The sequence below is a fragment of the Leptodactylus fuscus genome, chromosome 5 (assembly GCF_031893055.1).
Source record: "Leptodactylus fuscus isolate aLepFus1 chromosome 5, aLepFus1.hap2, whole genome shotgun sequence".
Classification (NCBI taxonomy): Eukaryota; Metazoa; Chordata; class Amphibia; order Anura; family Leptodactylidae; genus Leptodactylus; species Leptodactylus fuscus.
This window is the reverse complement of record NC_134269.1, coordinates 204,568,275-204,585,958: the sequence shown is the minus strand read 5'-3', so window position 1 is coordinate 204,585,958 and position 17,684 is coordinate 204,568,275. Positions and strand designations below refer to the sequence as shown.

The 17,684-nt window shown below is 45.5% G+C and overlaps 1 protein-coding gene across 2 annotated transcripts in view; it reads right to left on the bottom strand.

Moving 5' to 3' along the window:
* The window catches only part of SEPTIN8 (septin 8), a 61,921-nt gene that overhangs the window by 25,746 nt on the left and 18,491 nt on the right, over window positions 1-17,684 (bottom strand). The window contains exons 2-4 of one of the 2 annotated variants that reach the window (XM_075275096.1): window positions 9,241-9,355; window positions 6,953-7,148; window positions 2,557-2,743 (exon numbers count right to left, since the gene is read on the bottom strand). In XM_075275096.1, the coding sequence (XP_075131197.1) occupies window positions 2,557-2,743; window positions 6,953-7,148; window positions 9,241-9,355 (498 nt within the window). Of the gene's footprint in view, window positions 1-2,556; window positions 2,777-6,952; window positions 7,149-9,240; window positions 9,356-17,684 lie in introns of those variants that run through there. The other variant, XM_075275094.1, reaches the window with a different exon arrangement.

The following is a 17,684-nucleotide window of genomic DNA, read 5'->3' as shown; positions in this document are numbered from 1 at the left end:
AGGTCACTGCAAGTGTTAATCCGTCTCTGCAGCACAAGACTGACTGCACAAGTCCAGGGTAGGAGGGGGCATTCATGTGTAAGAAATAAAGCAATAGTTCATAACAACAACAACGGAGAATACGCCGCATGCCCAGCTGCTCTATAAATGCGACAGTGTTTCATTCTCTCCATGGAAAATAAAAGCGTACTGTTACACTGTTTATCTTATGCATGCTTCCCCCACCACCTCCTCACCCCGACGTGTCCCCAAATCTTCATACGGGTCACATTAACAAAAGAAGAGTGAGCTAGAATGTGTTAAATGCAGAGAGAAGATAAAGAATATACACAAAAGAAACAAAATTTAGTTCCAAAGGTCCTATTAATAACGCATCCTAAGGCCCAGTTCACATCTACGTTCGGGGATTCCGTTCCCCTGTCTGCATAAAAAATAAAAATGCAGAGAGAAAAAGGCTTTTGTCTCCGCATTTGTGTGCAGAAACCACATGGACCCCATTATAGTCTATGGGGCCCGCGGGTTTCCTAAGGTAGCCGCTTTTTTATGTGGATTAGGTTTCCATTCCAACCTACCTGGATCACCTCCTATACAGAATGGTCACTGGTATTTCCACATGTAGGACAAGATGGAGCGTCGAGCCCAGACCACAAGAAAATGGCTGTTTACTCAGTAAGCTGGTGTAAGCGGCCATTTTCTTGTGGCCCGGGCATGCACAGTTGGCTCTGCCTGAGGCCTAGAAGATTGAAACCCAGGACAGAAGAAGACACAGGGAGAGGACGTTGCAGAAGAAGATGGAGGCGGCGCTGGAGATTTCTCTTGCAGCATTGGGGACGCCCCCAGTGCTGTTTGAGCGCCGAGGACCGCCCACAGTGCTGCAAGAGAACTCATTTACATACCGAAGAAAACCCAGATTTCTACCAAATGGCGGCGCGGAGAAGTCATCTAAAAGGTAGGAGACGAATAGCCTTTCTTAAGGCTATTTCTACGTGTTAGTCAGAAAAAAACGGCATCCAATGATAGGATCCCTTTAAGAGGTGCTGACATTTCGTAGAAACGCTATAAATAAGAACTACTTATTAAAGCGATATTGCTGACTAAGTGAGGGGTGCACTGGAAATCTGTTGCTCAGTGACAAGGTATGTGATCCTCACCATCTACTTTCATAGTAAACAGCGATACGTATGACTATTACAAGAGTCACCAGTTATGGATTTATTAGAACCAGACATATACAAGGAAAGAATTCCTATTATCAGCATGACTTGAGAAGACGTTTATTCATTCCCCGCTCCCTTATTTTTTTTTAATTTGAGAAGTCAGTGATTCTCAAACATTCTAAAAAGTGGACCCCCTTTCATTCAGGATACTGCCTCTGTTCTTCTAATTCTTCCTTAACATATACCTGTTACACAGCATAGTTATTATACCTCCATGTTCTCTCCCACACACCGCTCTGCTACATCCACTTCCCCCATTACTCAGCATTGCTACATCCATAATGTCCCTCACACACACCAGGACTGCTAAATCTACCGTTCCCTCCTCACACATCTCTACTACATGCACATTTCCTCCACACACTCAGCTTTGCTACCTCCACTTTTCCCTCACACTCAGCTTTGCTACCTCCACTTTTCCCTCACACTCAGCATTGCTACCTCCACTTTTCCCTCACACTCAGCTTTGCTACTCCACGTTTCCCCTCACACTCAGCTTTGCTACTCCACGTTTCCCCTCACACTCAAATAATAATACGCTCCTTCCAATAGGTGGGACATACATTGATCTCTGCCGGCCTTATCAAATCATATGCCAAGCTTGCAGCCAGGTGGACAGGATATCCAGAAGAGGTGGTTATTACTTGTTGTGTACATTGCCGATGTCCTAATCTGTTCTGATATGACCGTGGAATGAGGGTGGAAGGTTGAGTAACCCATTAGACACTAGGTATTAACCCTTTTACTAATTAGGTATTAACCCTTTTACTAACCACGGCCAGCCCCCTTTCCTACGCTTAATCAAATCTATCTTGGAAGAGCAGGAGACCCCTCCATCTGCTCTAACTCAGCAGCAACCTTCAAGTGTCTAATAAAGAAACAAGTGTGACGTTTACCGCTGTAGCGGCTACATGGATATGCTTTTGACCTGTGAACCATGACCCCAGGATATTGCCCATTATGATTTTTTTAAACAATGAATGCTGGAAATGGAGTTCAACTATGAAGGCAGCAAAGGAGGAAGACCAATTAAAGGCATATTTCCATATGGTATTTATGTAGGTTAAGCCTTAAGAGTCTGAGATGGAAATATCCCTTTAAGTTCAACATAAACTTGCAGCCTGGGACATAACTGCTTGCAGTGGGAACAGTTTTACTTTACATCTCTAAAAATATCTTTGTACATCTATATGATGAAGCCCCGGCCGCGTTACGGATAGCTTCCCCTTCCTAAAGCGCCATATTTGTGTTGTTAAGGAACAAACTAAACAGAAACTTCCCTTCAGAAGAAAAAGAGAAAGGGATATGAATGACTGTGTGCAAACATGTCTCTTAGTACCTTACTGTCCAGCTTCTTCATTGTCACCAAATCCAGGGATTTCAGGGAGTGTCCCGTCGGAGTGATGAAGTATAGGCAGACATGTATCCTGGAGTCGTGGAAGTTGAAAAGGGAGCGGCGAATTTTCAGTTCTTCTTGTAGATAATTCTCAAACTGAGTATCAATGTAGTCAACGACCGACCTGTAACTGCACAAAAATGCCATGTAAATGGTGGTTACTCTGCCCTCATAGGAACGGCCTGAAGGGCTGGATAAGGCATGGAACAAAGATCTGGCACAACAAATGTTAAAACAGCCACAAGTCCCCAGAGGTGGTGCGGGCCAACGTGATCTCTGCTGCGGGACACAAAGCCACTTGTGTTCTCATCATGGCCGACCTCCAGAGGCGTGAGGGGAGCAAGTGCGGGAGCGGGGCACACGAGCGGACGAGGTCAGCCAAGTTTGAGCTTTGAAGCGAGACAGCTTTGCAAAATGACTACTAGATATATGGCCAACTAAAACTAAAAACCGGTAGCAATTCTTCAATGCAAGCTGCACCTGCTCTGTAATACGAAACGTAAGAATACAGTCACGTATAGATTGCATCTCTAGTATATGTTCGCTCTTTATTCTCAATGGCTGTCAGATTGGTCCTTGGACCACGATGCAAGTCCTACCTCGGAGACCTGCACCATAAATCTTGGTGCGACACCCTAAATGTCCCGGATTATTCCCATTTCAATCCCATTTTATTCTATGCTCCTTATGACTATAGTAACTTCATGAGGGTAACGCCTTACTTCCGAAACAGGGATAGTTTACATGGGAGATCTCTGTTCAGAAGGCGTGCTGTAATTCTTTGGACCCTTGAAGGACAAGTTTTTACTTCTCAATGACTTTCATCTACCCTACCTTCAGCTCCGACATGCAGTTGAGACTAATTCACATGGGGCTAGTGACCGCGTATTTTGTTCCTAATTTTGGGAAGCCGCATCCGAATCCACCTCAAAATCCGGCTCCAGATTAGGTCCAAATGAATGGGCCTAGTCCGGAGGGGCTGAATCAGCCTCGGAATGTTACTTACCTCTCTTGGCAGGCTTTGGGCCTACTTGTATGACGTGCCTGACATCACATGACCGGACCTGCGTCCATATGCGTTGCAGACGCAGGCCCCCCGGGCACATGACTTTTCGGATGTCATTGAAGATGGCCAACAGCGGTGGAGAGTGCAGCGAAGCCGGGGATAGGCAAATTTCAGTGTTTGTTTGTTTTTTTGTGTTTGTATCCTCCCCTAGGTCTCTGATTATTATACTCTGGGGTATGAAAAGACCCCAGAGTATAATAATTGTTCATGGGGTCCACAGTGGGGTAAAATACTGTGTGCAGGGGCCACTAGGGGACATAATACTGTGTGCAGGGGTCACTATGGGGGATAATACTGTGTGCAGGGGCCACTAGGGGACATAATACTGTGTGCAGGGACCACTATGGGGCATAATACTGTGTGCAGGGACCACTATGGGGGATAATACTGTGTGCAGGGACCACTATGGGGCATAATACTGTGTGCAGGGGACACTATGGGGCATAATACTGTGTGCAGGGACCACTATAGGGGATAATACTGTGTGCAGGGACCACTATGGGGCATAATACTGTGTGCAGGGGTCACTATGGGGCATAATACTGTGTGCAGGGGTCACTATGGGGCATAATACTGTGTGCAGGGACCACTATGGGGCATAATACTGTGTGCAGGGGTCACTATGGGGGATAATACTGTGTGCAGGGGCCACTATGGAGCATAATACTGTGTGCAGGGGTCACTATGGGGGATAATACTGTGTGCAGGGGCCACTATGGGGGATAATACTGTGTGCAGGAGTCACTATGGGGCATAATACTGTGTGCAGGGGCCACTATGGAGCATAATACTGTGTGCAGGGGCCACTATGGAGCATAATACTGTGTGCAGGGGCCACTATGGGGGATAATACTGTGTGCAGGGGTCACTATGGGGCATAATACTGTGTGCAGGGACCACTATGGGGCATTATACTGTGTGCAGGGACCACTATGGGGCATAATACTGTGTGCAGGGGTCACTATGGGGGATAATACTGTGTGCAGGGGCCACTATGGAGCATAATACTGTGTGCAGGAGCCACTATGGGGGATAATACTGTGTGCAGGGGTCACTATGGGGCATAATACCGTGTGCAGGGACCACTATGGGGCATAATACTGTGTGCAGGGGTCACTATGGGGGATAATACTGTGTGCAGGGGCCACTATGGGGGATAATACTGTGTGCAGGGGCCACTATGGGGCATAATACTGTGTGCAGGGGCCACTATGGGGCATAATACTGTGTGCAGGGGCCACTATGGGGGATAATACTGTGTGTAGGGACCATTTTTTATTTTATCCTGATAGAAATGGAGCCCAATATTTCCCCCCCTCGGCTTATACTCGAGTCAATACGTTTCCTAGTATTTTGTGGTAAAATTAGGGGCCTCGGCTTATATTCGGGTCGGCTTATACGGTACTTACAAACTGTGGACTCGTCTGACCATGGACACATTTAGTCTTCCCCTTACGGCTATTGATTGGCTCCTGATTTACATGGAATTCAATATGGATGGTGCCCCGGGCACAGGGAGACGGGTGCACCATCCATATCAAAGTTTTCAGTTAGTCATGGCGAGATCACAACAGTAATGCACAATATTGTCTAAGATTTTAGGTACGCCAATGCCTCTTTCATGTGTTAGTTCTCCTTAAAAATCCTCCTCCGAGTACAAGATCCCCTACTTCGTCTAAGCATACAAGGTGGGGGCAGGCGCACACTTCACAATTGATGGTGTAATTTACAGTAAGCGTTGATTTCACCACATTGTCTGCGCTCTGCCTCCCGGCGCTGTCACCTCAGCATGACAGCAGAATTATATGTACGTGTAAACTCCAAGTTATTAATAAAAGGGGGGAAAAAAACCCACAGATGTAACACCAATGCCAAGAGTTACTGGAAAGTGTGAGATACAGACAGGCCCCGTGATTTATGTCTCAGGGCGGCTGCAGACTGATCAGATATCTCTGAAGAGTCTCTCCTTGGAGGGAAGAGGAAGCTCCTCAATTACCTTAATTATAGGGTACGCCACAAACACAAACTATAGCTTTATATGGAGGTGTCACCTGGATTTCCAGACGTACTTAATGGATAGTGCATTAAGCTACAAAGAGCACAAAGTCACTGCACATCACTTATTATCTGGGGGGTTTCCTTTGAATTGCTTTACAGTGGGGACCTTGAATGAGTAGGGGGGTGTTTTATAGGAGTCTGTAACCAGAACAGATCCTATTAAAGGGATCCTATCATTGGATACCCTTTTTTTCCCCTCAATAACACGTAGGAATAGCCTTAAGAAAGGTTATTCTTCTACTACCTCTTTAGATGTCTTTTCTGCGCCACCGTTCAGTAGAAATCCCGATTTTCTTCAGTATGCAAATGAGTTCTCTCACAGCACTGGGGGCGGGCCCAATGCTGCAAAAGAACTTTCCAGCGCCGCCTCCATCTCCTTCTTGAATGCCCTCTCCCTGTGTCTTCTTCCGTCCTGGGTTTCAATCTTCTAGGCCTCGGTCTGAACTGACTGCGTATGCCTGGGCCACAAGAAAATGGCCACTTACACAGAAAGCTGCTGTAAGCGGCCATTTTCTTGTAGCCCAGGCATGCGCAGTGGGCTCTGCCCGAGGCCTAGAAGATTGAAACCCAGGACGGAACAAGACACAGGGAGAGGGCGTTCCAGAAGAAGATGGAGGCGGCGCTGGAGAGTTCTCTCACAGCATTGGGCCCGCCCCCAGTGCTACGAGAAAACTCATTTGCAGACCGGCGAAAACTGGGATTTCTACCGAATGGTGGCGCAGAGAAGACACCTAAAGGTAGGAGATGAATAGTCTTTCTTAAGGCTATTCCTACGTGTTAGGGAGAAAAAAAGGGAATCCAGTGATAGGATCCCTTTAAATTATAAGTATACAGCCAGGAATCCCGTGAATAAGATGCTTTTTTCCCCTGCTATCAGATCAACTGCTTTGCTGTTGAGATATTAGGTTCTCCTGTTTGGTGCCATGAGGGTGTTACGTTACACTCATCGCCACAAAGAGCTATGCCATCCAGGGCCCGGTCCCTCCATCCTTCCTCAGTGTTGTCACCGACAGGACCAGACAGCGCCCTCACCGCACCAAAAAGCTCATAAGAATATCAGGGGAAAAAAAGCCAATTTTTCCTATTTTATTCACTTGAATCCCGACTGAAATTGCACATGTGTATGAGGCCCCAGCACCACACAAGACAGTGGCTGGCAGCAGAATATTTTGCACACAAGACCCTGAACCGAAGACAGCGAGTGGTAATGCTTGCCTGTCATCCTTATTGATCTGGTCTCCGAATCCCACCGTATCCACAATTGTCAGTTTCAGGTGCACGTTGCTCTCTTGAAGCTCGTAGGTCCGGGGTCGTAACCGCACGCCGTTCTCGTAATGGCTGGCCTCTTCCGTTTCAAAGGTTGTGTTAAAAAGGGTGTTCATTAACGTGGACTTTCCAATGCCGGTTTCACCTAGACAAGAAAGCAGAGCAGCTTATGACATGGAACATTGACAACACCGCTCTGATACCGTCATGCAAACTTCAGGGTCATTTTGCAGAACGTATTAGCCAATGCCTTAGAGACAGTCCGCACTTAGGATTTTCTGATGTGCAAATGTGGCCACTGCTATATGAGCCATCATAGCAACCTGCGTAGTCCTCAGCTTTACAGATACAATCTCATATCTGAAGCAAAAATAGCTGAAAGGAAATTTTTTAGGCTATGTGAGATTTTACGAGAGTAAGTTGCTGAATGCCTTAAATATTCAACGTGTCAAATGGCCATAAATCTTAATGTAGGAATGACACGTACAGTAATTCCAAATCTGCGCTAGTCCACAGACCTGACATAGACATAGCGCTCAGGCATTTACCAACATGTCGACATAGCTCGAGAAATGCCTTTGTTCTGCTGACAAGGAGATTCCCATCTCCGGCAAGGCACCAGATTTACAGGTTAGATTTGCTTATCCACATTCCGGGTCTTCTGCTGAGATCTCGTGTACATAATACACCGCCAATAGTACTCCGCCAATCTGATAGCGGTAAAAATGTATAAAAGTCAACAGGATTGGCCGATTCTGAAGGTTTCAGGGCAAGAATTTCACATAAGCTGCATTCTTGACCATCAACTCCCATCAGATATCTGTAGAGAACAAGGTTAGATAAGAACATCGTGTCCTCCATCACCTACTATTGTGTCAAGGCCATGTCCACCCTCGTTATTTTAATTTTTTTTATTGTCCCATGCAACGAATATGAAGACATTTTGGTTTACTATATATTGCTAGTTTGTATTTAAAGGGATCTTATCATTGGATTCCTTTTTTTCCCCTTGATAACACATAGGAATAGCCTTAAGAAAGGTTATTCTTCTTCTACCTTTAGAGGTCCTCTCTGCGCCACCGTTTGGTAGAAATCCGGGTTTTCTTCGGTATGCAAATGAGTTCTTTTGCAGCACTGGAGGCGTCCCCAATGCTGCGAGAGAAACCTCCAGCGACGCCTCCATCTTCTTCAGGAACGCCCTCTCCCTGTGTCTTCTGAAGTCCTGAAGCAACTGTGCATGCCTGGGCTACAAGAAAATGGCTGCTTTCACCAGCTTACTGTGTAAGCGGCCATTTTCTTATGGCCCAGAAATGCACAGTCGGGCCTGGCCGAGGCCTAGAAGATTGAAACCCAGGACGGAAGAAGACACAGGGAGAGGACGTTCCAGAAGAAGATGGAGGCGGCGCTAGAGAGTTCTCTCGCAGCATTGGGGACGCCCCCAGTGTTTTTTGAGCACTGAGGACCGCCCCCAGTGCTGCGAGAGAACTCATTTGTATACAGAAGAAAACCAGGATTTCTACCAAACGGCGGCGCAGAGAAGACATCTAAAGGTAGGAGAAGAATAGCCTTTCTTAAGGCTATTCCTACGTGTTAGACAAAAAGGGAATCCAATGATAGGATCCCTTTAATAGGTAAGCAACAAGTAGGGCACATATGGAAGTGTAAGGTTGGATGGCAGCCAAGATAGCGCGGTGGCTCAGTGGTTAGCACTGCAGCCTTGCAGCGCTGGAGTCCAGGGTTCAAATACTGCAAAGAACAACATCTGCAAGGAGTACAGTATGTTCTCCCCGTGGGTTTCTTCTGGGTACTCCGGTTTCCTCCCACACTCCAAAGACATACTGATAGTGGATGTAGATTGTGAACCCTATATGACGGACAATGTGTGGAAGAAGTCAAATATGATGGGACTATATAAGTAAAATAAGCTGGACGTGTGATGCACAGCAATCAATGTGCTGGATTCTCTTTAGAAAGGTTGCAGTCAGGTATGTCATGGCTACAGGCATGACATAGGCGTCTACTGAATATCACTGACATCACTACAGTACTGGAACGGGACTGAGAGGACCCGGGCGCTGCTCTCCCAGCAAAAAAAAAAGTGAACACTTTTGTTAAAAAGGAAATGGATCAAACGTGACTTATGGATAGAATAACCCAATTGTGCTGCAATATCAAATAAAGATCCATAATGTAATAAAACGATAAGAAAACCACACCGATATTACTGTGCGACTTACCTACACAGAGGATGTTGAAGCAGAATCCTTGGGTCACCGATTTACTAACAAGCTGATCCGGAAGGCTGTCGAACCCGACATGTCCGCTTAGCGACAGGCTGCGTTTTTCATCGTTCTGTCAAGAGATACAGGACAGTTATTGGACAGGAATAGTTGCAGGAGTCCCCACATTACAAAACCAGGTAAACTATTGTACTAGGATCAGGGGAGACAATGGTTCATCCATCCTATAGACTGGAATATTTTTCAGTATTTCAGAAAGGGCAGACATATTACACACTATAGGGCAGTGATGGTGAAACTTTTAGAGACCGAGTGCCCAAACTGCAACCCAAAACCCACTAATTTATCACAAAGTGCCAACACGGCAATTTAACCTTAATAATGTGCGATCCACAATTGCACACAATTACTGACCTGCAAAATATGGCCATACAAATGGGGCTTTCTAGAGCTTTCTTCTCCACTGTGACCCCCACACAGTCCAAACTGCTTCACAATGATCCCCACACATTACAATCTGCTGCACAGTGGCCCCCACACAGTATAATCTGCTGCACAGTGACCCCCACACAGTCCAATCTTCTCCACAGTGACACCCAGACAGTCCAATCTTCTCCACAGTGACCCCCACACACTACAATCAGCTCCACAGTGACCCCCACACACTACAATCAGCTCCACAGTGACCCCCACACACTACAATCAGCTCCACAGTGACCCCCACACACTACAATCAGCTCCACAGTGACCCCCACACACTACAATCAGCTCCACAGTGACCCCCACACACTACAATCAGCTCCACAGTGACCCCCACACACTACAATCAGCTCCACAGTGACCCCCACACACTACAATCAGCTCCACAGTGACCCCCACACACTACAATCAGCTCCACAGTGACCCCCACACAGTACAATCTGCTCCACAGTGGTCCCCAAACAGTACAATCTGCTCCACAGTGGCCCCCACACAGTATAATCTGCACCACAGTGGCCCCCACAGTTTAATCTGCTGCACAGTGGTCCCAACACAATACAATCTTCTCCACTGTGACCCCCACACAGTCCATCTGCTTCACAGTGACCCCCACAGACTACAATCTGCTGCACAGTGCTCTCAAAACAGTACAATATGCTCCACAGTGGCCTCGATACAATCCTTTCCAAATAATAAAATACATATAAAATCTATGGCTTCATCATACATCGCTGTAGACCACAGAAGGAGAGAATTAAAAAAAATGGCTTGTAAGGAATTTTATTTTCCAAGCAAATAATCTCCAATGTGCAAATAAATATTGAGCGAGAGGTAGGTGAAAAAAAAGAGAAGGAAACTGCGGGTTTATAGGCTTTTCATCTCAAAATAGCTCAGTACATCACGATTTGACCAGAAAATGTGCACAAGCTCATAAAAGTCCCACACAGCATTCGCAGGAGGTACGTGAATAAAGACTAGAACTGGGACACGGCGAGCGGCCTCCGAGCACAGCACGCGCACCAAACCCATTCATCACCACGCAAAACATATAGAGGTGGATCTACATCTGCTGGAAAATATAGCAATCTACAGAGGTAAAGCCAAGTAATTTCCCAGGGGGTGCTGCTCCTATTATTCAGATTTTGGATCAGAGAAGGTAACCTTAAAGGGAAACCTCTCACCACCTCCAACCAATAACATCCTGTAATAGGTGTCGCTCTACTGATACTGGAACAGAAGGATTTTTTTCTCTAGCCCTCACCATTCCTGAGCAATCAAGGCTGGGAGTTTCAGGACAATTATACAGTCTGTGTTGTCAGGAGGGAGGTCCTGTGTGGAAGCAGAATGACAGGGACCGCCCAGTTGACAGTTTAGAACAGAATTGTACTACAAATAACTGCACTGATTGCTCAGGAACGGTGGGGGCTAGAGAAAAAATTCCAACTATGCCAGAATCAGTGGAGCAGCGCCTAACTAAGAATGCAGAAGTTGGTGGAGGTGGTGATAGGTCTTCTTTTAAGGGAGACTACAGCTTTTTTTTTTTTGTACGGACAAAAATTATACAAAAAAGATAGAAAAAAAAAAAAAAAGTCATGAAAAAGCCTACTATGTGTGACCAATGAACAAAATAAAACCCAAAAACACATTTATTGGAGGCTTCCACACTTGGCAATGGTTTAGCACTGCCATCCTTCGAAAGTTCAAGGCTCCGAAACAGAATTCGCTTGGGTGTGACAACAATCCAGACTTGGGTACACTGGGGTGAGAATTACAATGCAGGTTCCTACACTGCCATAGTCAATGACCGCCAAAAATCTGTTGAAAACCACTTGTATGGTGTTGTAGGCAGGGTTAGTGACATAGTGAACATACCTTCTGCGTGTCATGGAGCCACCTTACTGCCGAGAAAGTCACCCTGTGTAAATGGTCGTGTATGTGCGCCCCAGGAATGGCAGTGCCTGCGACACCACCATATTCGCCTGTGGTTGAGCCCAGGACCAACCACCTAGGGACATAGAAGTCTAGTGATCTAAATACAGTCCATCCTGGTAAGCCACTGTAATGTCCTATGTGCGTCATGCCGAACCTATGGCATGGGTGCCAGAGGTGGCACTCAGCGCCCTCTCTGTGGGCACCCCTCTGTGGAACAGGTTATGCTGTGTGATGGCCACTGTGGAGCAGATTGCACTGTGTAAGAGCCACTGTGGAGCAGATTGCACTGTGTAAGAGCCACTGTGGAGCAGATTGTACTGTGTAAGAGCCACTGTGGAGCGGATTGTACTGTGTAAGAGCCACTGTAGAGCGGATTTTACTGTGTAAGAGCCACTGTGGAGCAGATTGTACTGTGTAAGAGCCACTGTGGAGCAGATTGTACTGTGTGGAGACCACTGTGGAGCAGATTGCACTGTGTAAGGGCCACTGTGGAGCAGATCGTATAGTGCAAGAGCCACCGTGGAGCAGATCGTATAGTGCAAGAGCCACCGTGGAGCAGACTGTACTGTGTGTGAGCCACTGTGGAGCAGATTGTATTGTGTGGGGACCACTGTGAAGCAGATTGTACTGTGTAAGAGCCACTGTGGAGCAAATTGTATTGTGTGGGGGCCACTGAGAAGCAATTTGGATAATTGAAAGCTCTGTAAAGCCCCATTCACTTGATCGTATTTTGTGGGTCCATAATTGTACGCAATTGTGGATCCATACAGTATTAAGGTTAAATTGCCGTGATGGAATTTTGTGATTTAGTGGGTTTTGGGCTGCAGTTTGGGCACTCGGTCTCTAAAAGGTTAGAGTGCTAGATCTGGCGGACGTAATAGGACGAGGTAAAAACATGTAATCGATCGACTGTATCTCTCTATCCAAGAGCTGTATAACCTCACACAATTCTGAGTGTGAATGGGAGTTTATAGCCATCTCCATTTCACTCTACTATTCTTCACTTCTGCTCAAAAGAGGCCGACCGTAAGAAGAAAGTTATGAGGAAGTAGCGAGAATCGCAGCCCGAATGTTTATATATAGGAATTGTGAAGATCAGATTTCAGACTTTCCACAAATTCCAGAACATGAAAACTATGTGAAAACATACAAATCCCAGCAATCTCATAAGCTTCCTATTGTCACCTGAGCCGTCCGCTTAGAGGCCAAGTGACGGAGAGCTACTGGGATCTGGATGTCCGGCACACACACTATAATATATACAGTATATATACACACATACACAAGTGACGGAGAGCTACTGGGATCTGGATGTCCGGCACACACACTACAATATAATAACGACACTACAATACTAGTATATCAGGGCGCCATATTATCTATATGCCCCCCCCTACTAGACAGGAAAACACTGACCCTATAGACGTTTGGATCCCTCATTGCGCTAAATACAATATTCCGAATGGAGAAATCGTCTCTGCTGTACGAAGTGCACGGAGACCGCAGAAAGACAGAAGGTTATGGGAATAAACTGCAGGAATGATAATGCTGTTATCCCAGCTGGGAAGTTTCTTTTACTGACCCAGGTCATTGCTGGGATGCCGAAGAGGGAGCCAAAAGTCAGTGAGAAAATCCATGCTGGGGTCTAGAGTTAAAATTAATAGGATCAGAAGGCAAAGGGTAAAATCCCTCTGAAAAAAACCCCTTTGTGCTAGGAATGGCGTGGAATTAGCCTGCAACGCAATGAGCCATCTCCTAGTCTAAAGAGAGTGGAGCACCATAGACCTAGCACGGTACAGCCGCACACCTAGCTATGCCATAGTAATAGGGGATTGCCATCATAAGCTATATGGCTACCTGCCCAAAGGCATTTAAAGGAATCCTATCATTGGATCCCCTTTTTTGGATATAGCCTTAAGAAAGACTATTCTTCTCCTACCTTTAGATGTCTTCTCCACCCTGACATTCGGTAGAAATCCTGGTTTTCTTTGGTATGCAAATGAGTTCTCTCGCAGCACTGGGGGCGTCCCCAATGCTGCAAAAGAAATCTCCAGTGACGCCTACATCTTCTTCTGGAACGGCCTCTCTGCGTGTCTTCTTCCATCCTGGGATTCAATCTTCCAGGCCACAGGCAGAGCCGACTGCGCATGCCTGGGCCACAAGCAAGTACACGGTAGGTAAGTAAGCGGTCATTTTCTTGTGGCCCGGGCATGCGCAGTCGGCTCTGCACGAGACCTAGCAATTTGACCGCCAGCGTCAGAAGACGCATGAAGAGGCCGTTCCTGGAGGTGGCGCTGGAGAGTTCTCTCGCAGCATTGGTAACGCCCCCAGTACCATTTGAGTGCTGAGGACCGCCCCCAGTGCTGTGAGAGAACTCATTTGCTTATCGACGAAAACTGGCATTTCTACCAAACGGCGGCGCGGAGAAGACATCTAAAGGTAGGAGAAGAATAGCCTTTCTTAAGGCTAGTCCTACATGTGATCGAGAAAAAAAACCTTGATCTTAATGGTAGAATCCCTTTAAACTATCAAGTATGGGCGCCCTACTGTTCTTTGTACTACGGCTATTGTGTGGTTAGGGGGTCATTTGGGGATCTCTGAGCTGGTATTCAAGAAACTTAGACTGGGGGGGTACGTGCCTCTCATGCCAATGTACTGGGGGCACCGATTTAACCCTCCCTCAGGAGGGGGGCACCGCTTGTCCATTACACTATTAACCTGTTATTTTCCGCTCCGCTCTCAGCAAACATTACTTCAGCCAACGTACAGTAGACGGCAATACATACAAAATAGCTAGCTCGACGACGCTGAGGTAAAAAACAAGATGTCCAACTGTACTACATTGTTAGAAGATCAAAGTATCTGGGGAGCGGAGACCAAGTACGCGCCATTTCATAAGCTGAGGAATTTTCACAGGAAATGAAGCTTTGTTATTCCGCACCCTGCCTAGGCCGGACACAAGCTCCCCCGGCCATGTTGAAAATGTTATTAAATTAAAGAAATAATCCAAATGTCAGTCATGAGGACGAGCAATGTGAAGCCGCAGGCCTCCGAGAGCAAGTCAATTAAAGCAGACATCTCCTCGTAGCTCCTATACAATACCACACCGAGGGCGGCCATTATATAATGTGACATGGCTCTGTACCGTATACATTCACATACACTATGTATTCGGACACCCATACAAATGAAGATATCTGCGCTCGTGATGTAGGTCACGCCTTCCGCCGTTACATAGGAAACAGCATTGGCATTAGTCGTAGGCAAGATGCCACGAGGTGCAGAGTTGTCCGATTTCGAGAAAGGGGTAATTGTGGGGTACCACAGAAATGGTCGGTCCTTAAGGGATATAGCAAGCGAACTGAATTGCCCAAAAGCGACAGTGGCTATGTGGCTATGTGATTACGAAGTGATTGTCGGAATGTGCCCCGAGTCAGCAGACCCCCGAAACTGGGAGATAGAGAGTGACGAGTGGTGGCCAGAGACGCCGCACCCAACCGATGGCTCCCATACACCAGGAGTGTCACCAGGCATCCGGGAGTATTGTATCCATCAATAGATAAATCCAATATGCTACATATCCTATCCACCGCTTGGACACCGTGTACCATTGCACATACCACGTCCTGAAGCTCCCGGTTCCTGGAACTGAAGAGAAGCCCAGGAGCGAGGAAGTATACGGAGAAGTATATGGAGAATTATGGTCTTGTCCTGAATAGTTTTCTGAAAGAATCAAGATCTTTTTGCCAGATGCCATCACATGTACTTATGTGTATTAAAAAGGGGGCCGTGTTCTCATGTTGAGTAATCTCTCAGGATTTAGGCATGGATACTTAGTAGAACCAGCTATGGCAGCAATAACTGTATGCATTGGTTTTCTGTGTGACTACCGGTCTCTCACATCGTTCTGCAGAAATACCGGCCCACCCTTCTTTGCAACGTTGCTTCAGTTCGTTGAGGTTTGTGGTCATTCACTCAACAAAATTTGCCCCAAGGAAATATCCCATAATCTGCGAGTCTCCACAGAGAATGAATTAGACTACACAAGAAAAAAATGTGGAGAACAGATAGTAAATCACGTTCTAAATCATCAAAAATAGGAAAGGATGAACAGTCCCCATATAAAAATATATCAAATTTATTGAATAAATATTACAACACATAAAAAAGCAGCAGGGCAAGATGTTACAAGAACCAAAGAGAATGGTACAGAATATGTCACACAGGCGTATACTGCACCCAGAACAACAGGCACCAATAATGTGATAATGGTATATATGTATTAATGGAGAAAATATACACCAAATATATGGTGCCCAATAGTACATACATAAATCTATCAAAACACCCAATATCTGACCAAAGCAGCAACTACAGGATATATATCAGGCAGGACACATATAGTATCTGATGACAAAAATAAATGATAGGGGAATATAATCCCAAAGCAATCAAAATAAAGGGGTTAAATACCCTCACTCCATGTCCATACCACACTGACTAAAAGACAGCAATATGTACCCACTAGTATAATAAATATAACTCATGGCAGATGATACATGCAATGATTGCTTAGAAGACACCCATATAGAGCAAAATGATAACACAATAAAGGTGAGAGCATATCAGACCAATGAAACACTACCTGTAGTCATGGTGACAGTTGTAACTGGTGCAGAGCCCGTGGCAAGATGAAATACTAAAACACCCTCGACGCGTTTCGCCAGAAAGGCTTCATCGGGAGGATAGTATGACACAAAAACGCAGCCTATTAATACTGTGGACACATGTGGGATTAATCACGAGCGCATAGCGGCAGTGATGCCGTCCAGCGAGTCGCGCCGAGCCCGCGCGCATGCGCCGGCAACACGTCAGTGTGCCGGTCACATGATCGCAAGGTCTCGCGCGAGTCACACGAGGGCAGCGCACCGCCCCTACGCGCATCATCCCAGAGGATCGCTGGCTAGGTAAGTATATAGATAGCGTGAATGTGATGGGGAAATAGATGTTACATGTCTGAAGCCTAAGCGAACAAGAAGATGATTACTACATTTGTGAATAAAAAGGAACAACGTGATAATAGTGAAAGATAAGTGTGGAAATATGCAAGAATCACATGATGTGTGTAGATAAGGAAGACACACAATATAAATAAGTGCTAGAAATATGTGCTAAAAATATATCGCTGTAAAAAAACAGTCAAAGGACTGTAAAAAATAAAAAACAGAAGACAAAAAAATCAAAAAGTGAAAAAGAAGTGAAAAAATGTGTAAAAAAGATTCATTGATGAAAGTACAATAAAGTGACAAAAATTATCAAAAATAATTGTCTATGATAAAATGAGTGAAAAAACAGCATAAAGACAATGTTGAACATATATTGCACAGTAAATATAATACATATTGTAAAAAATAATAAGTAATACACACATAAATATTATCGGTGTACAAATGTGCAAATAGTGTATTACAAGAGTTTGTATAACAAAAAATTATTATGTATATAATCAGCAAAATTATTTTATGAAAAAAGACTTTTGTCGCCTCGGCTTCATTGTTCCAGATGTTATCATGGTAATGCATCCACCAACTACACCACAGCACGCCAGTAAAGGAATGGACCACGGAAACTAAAACTGTATAACGACAAAAAATTATAAATTAATATACAAAAACACAACAAACACAATACAAGACCGCGCTACTGCACAGTAAAAAACTAAAAACTAATAGTATTACATCAAAGGAATGCACCGAAAGTAACCGCTTCGTTCAAACCCCTAGGAGACGCAGTGTTCAAGGTAACAATCCATCTGGTTTCTTTTCGAAGAAGCGCCTTTTTAAGGTCGCCACCACGTGAACCCAGATGGACACAATCAATTCCCCGAACACGAAGCCCACTTGGATTACAATTATGGTAATCCCTAAAATGACGAGGGATAGGTTGTAAGCGTTCGTAATCAATTGCAGTGCTTGCTGATCTTATCTTGCTAACATGTTCAGATATCCGGGTCTTTAAGGCCCTGGTAG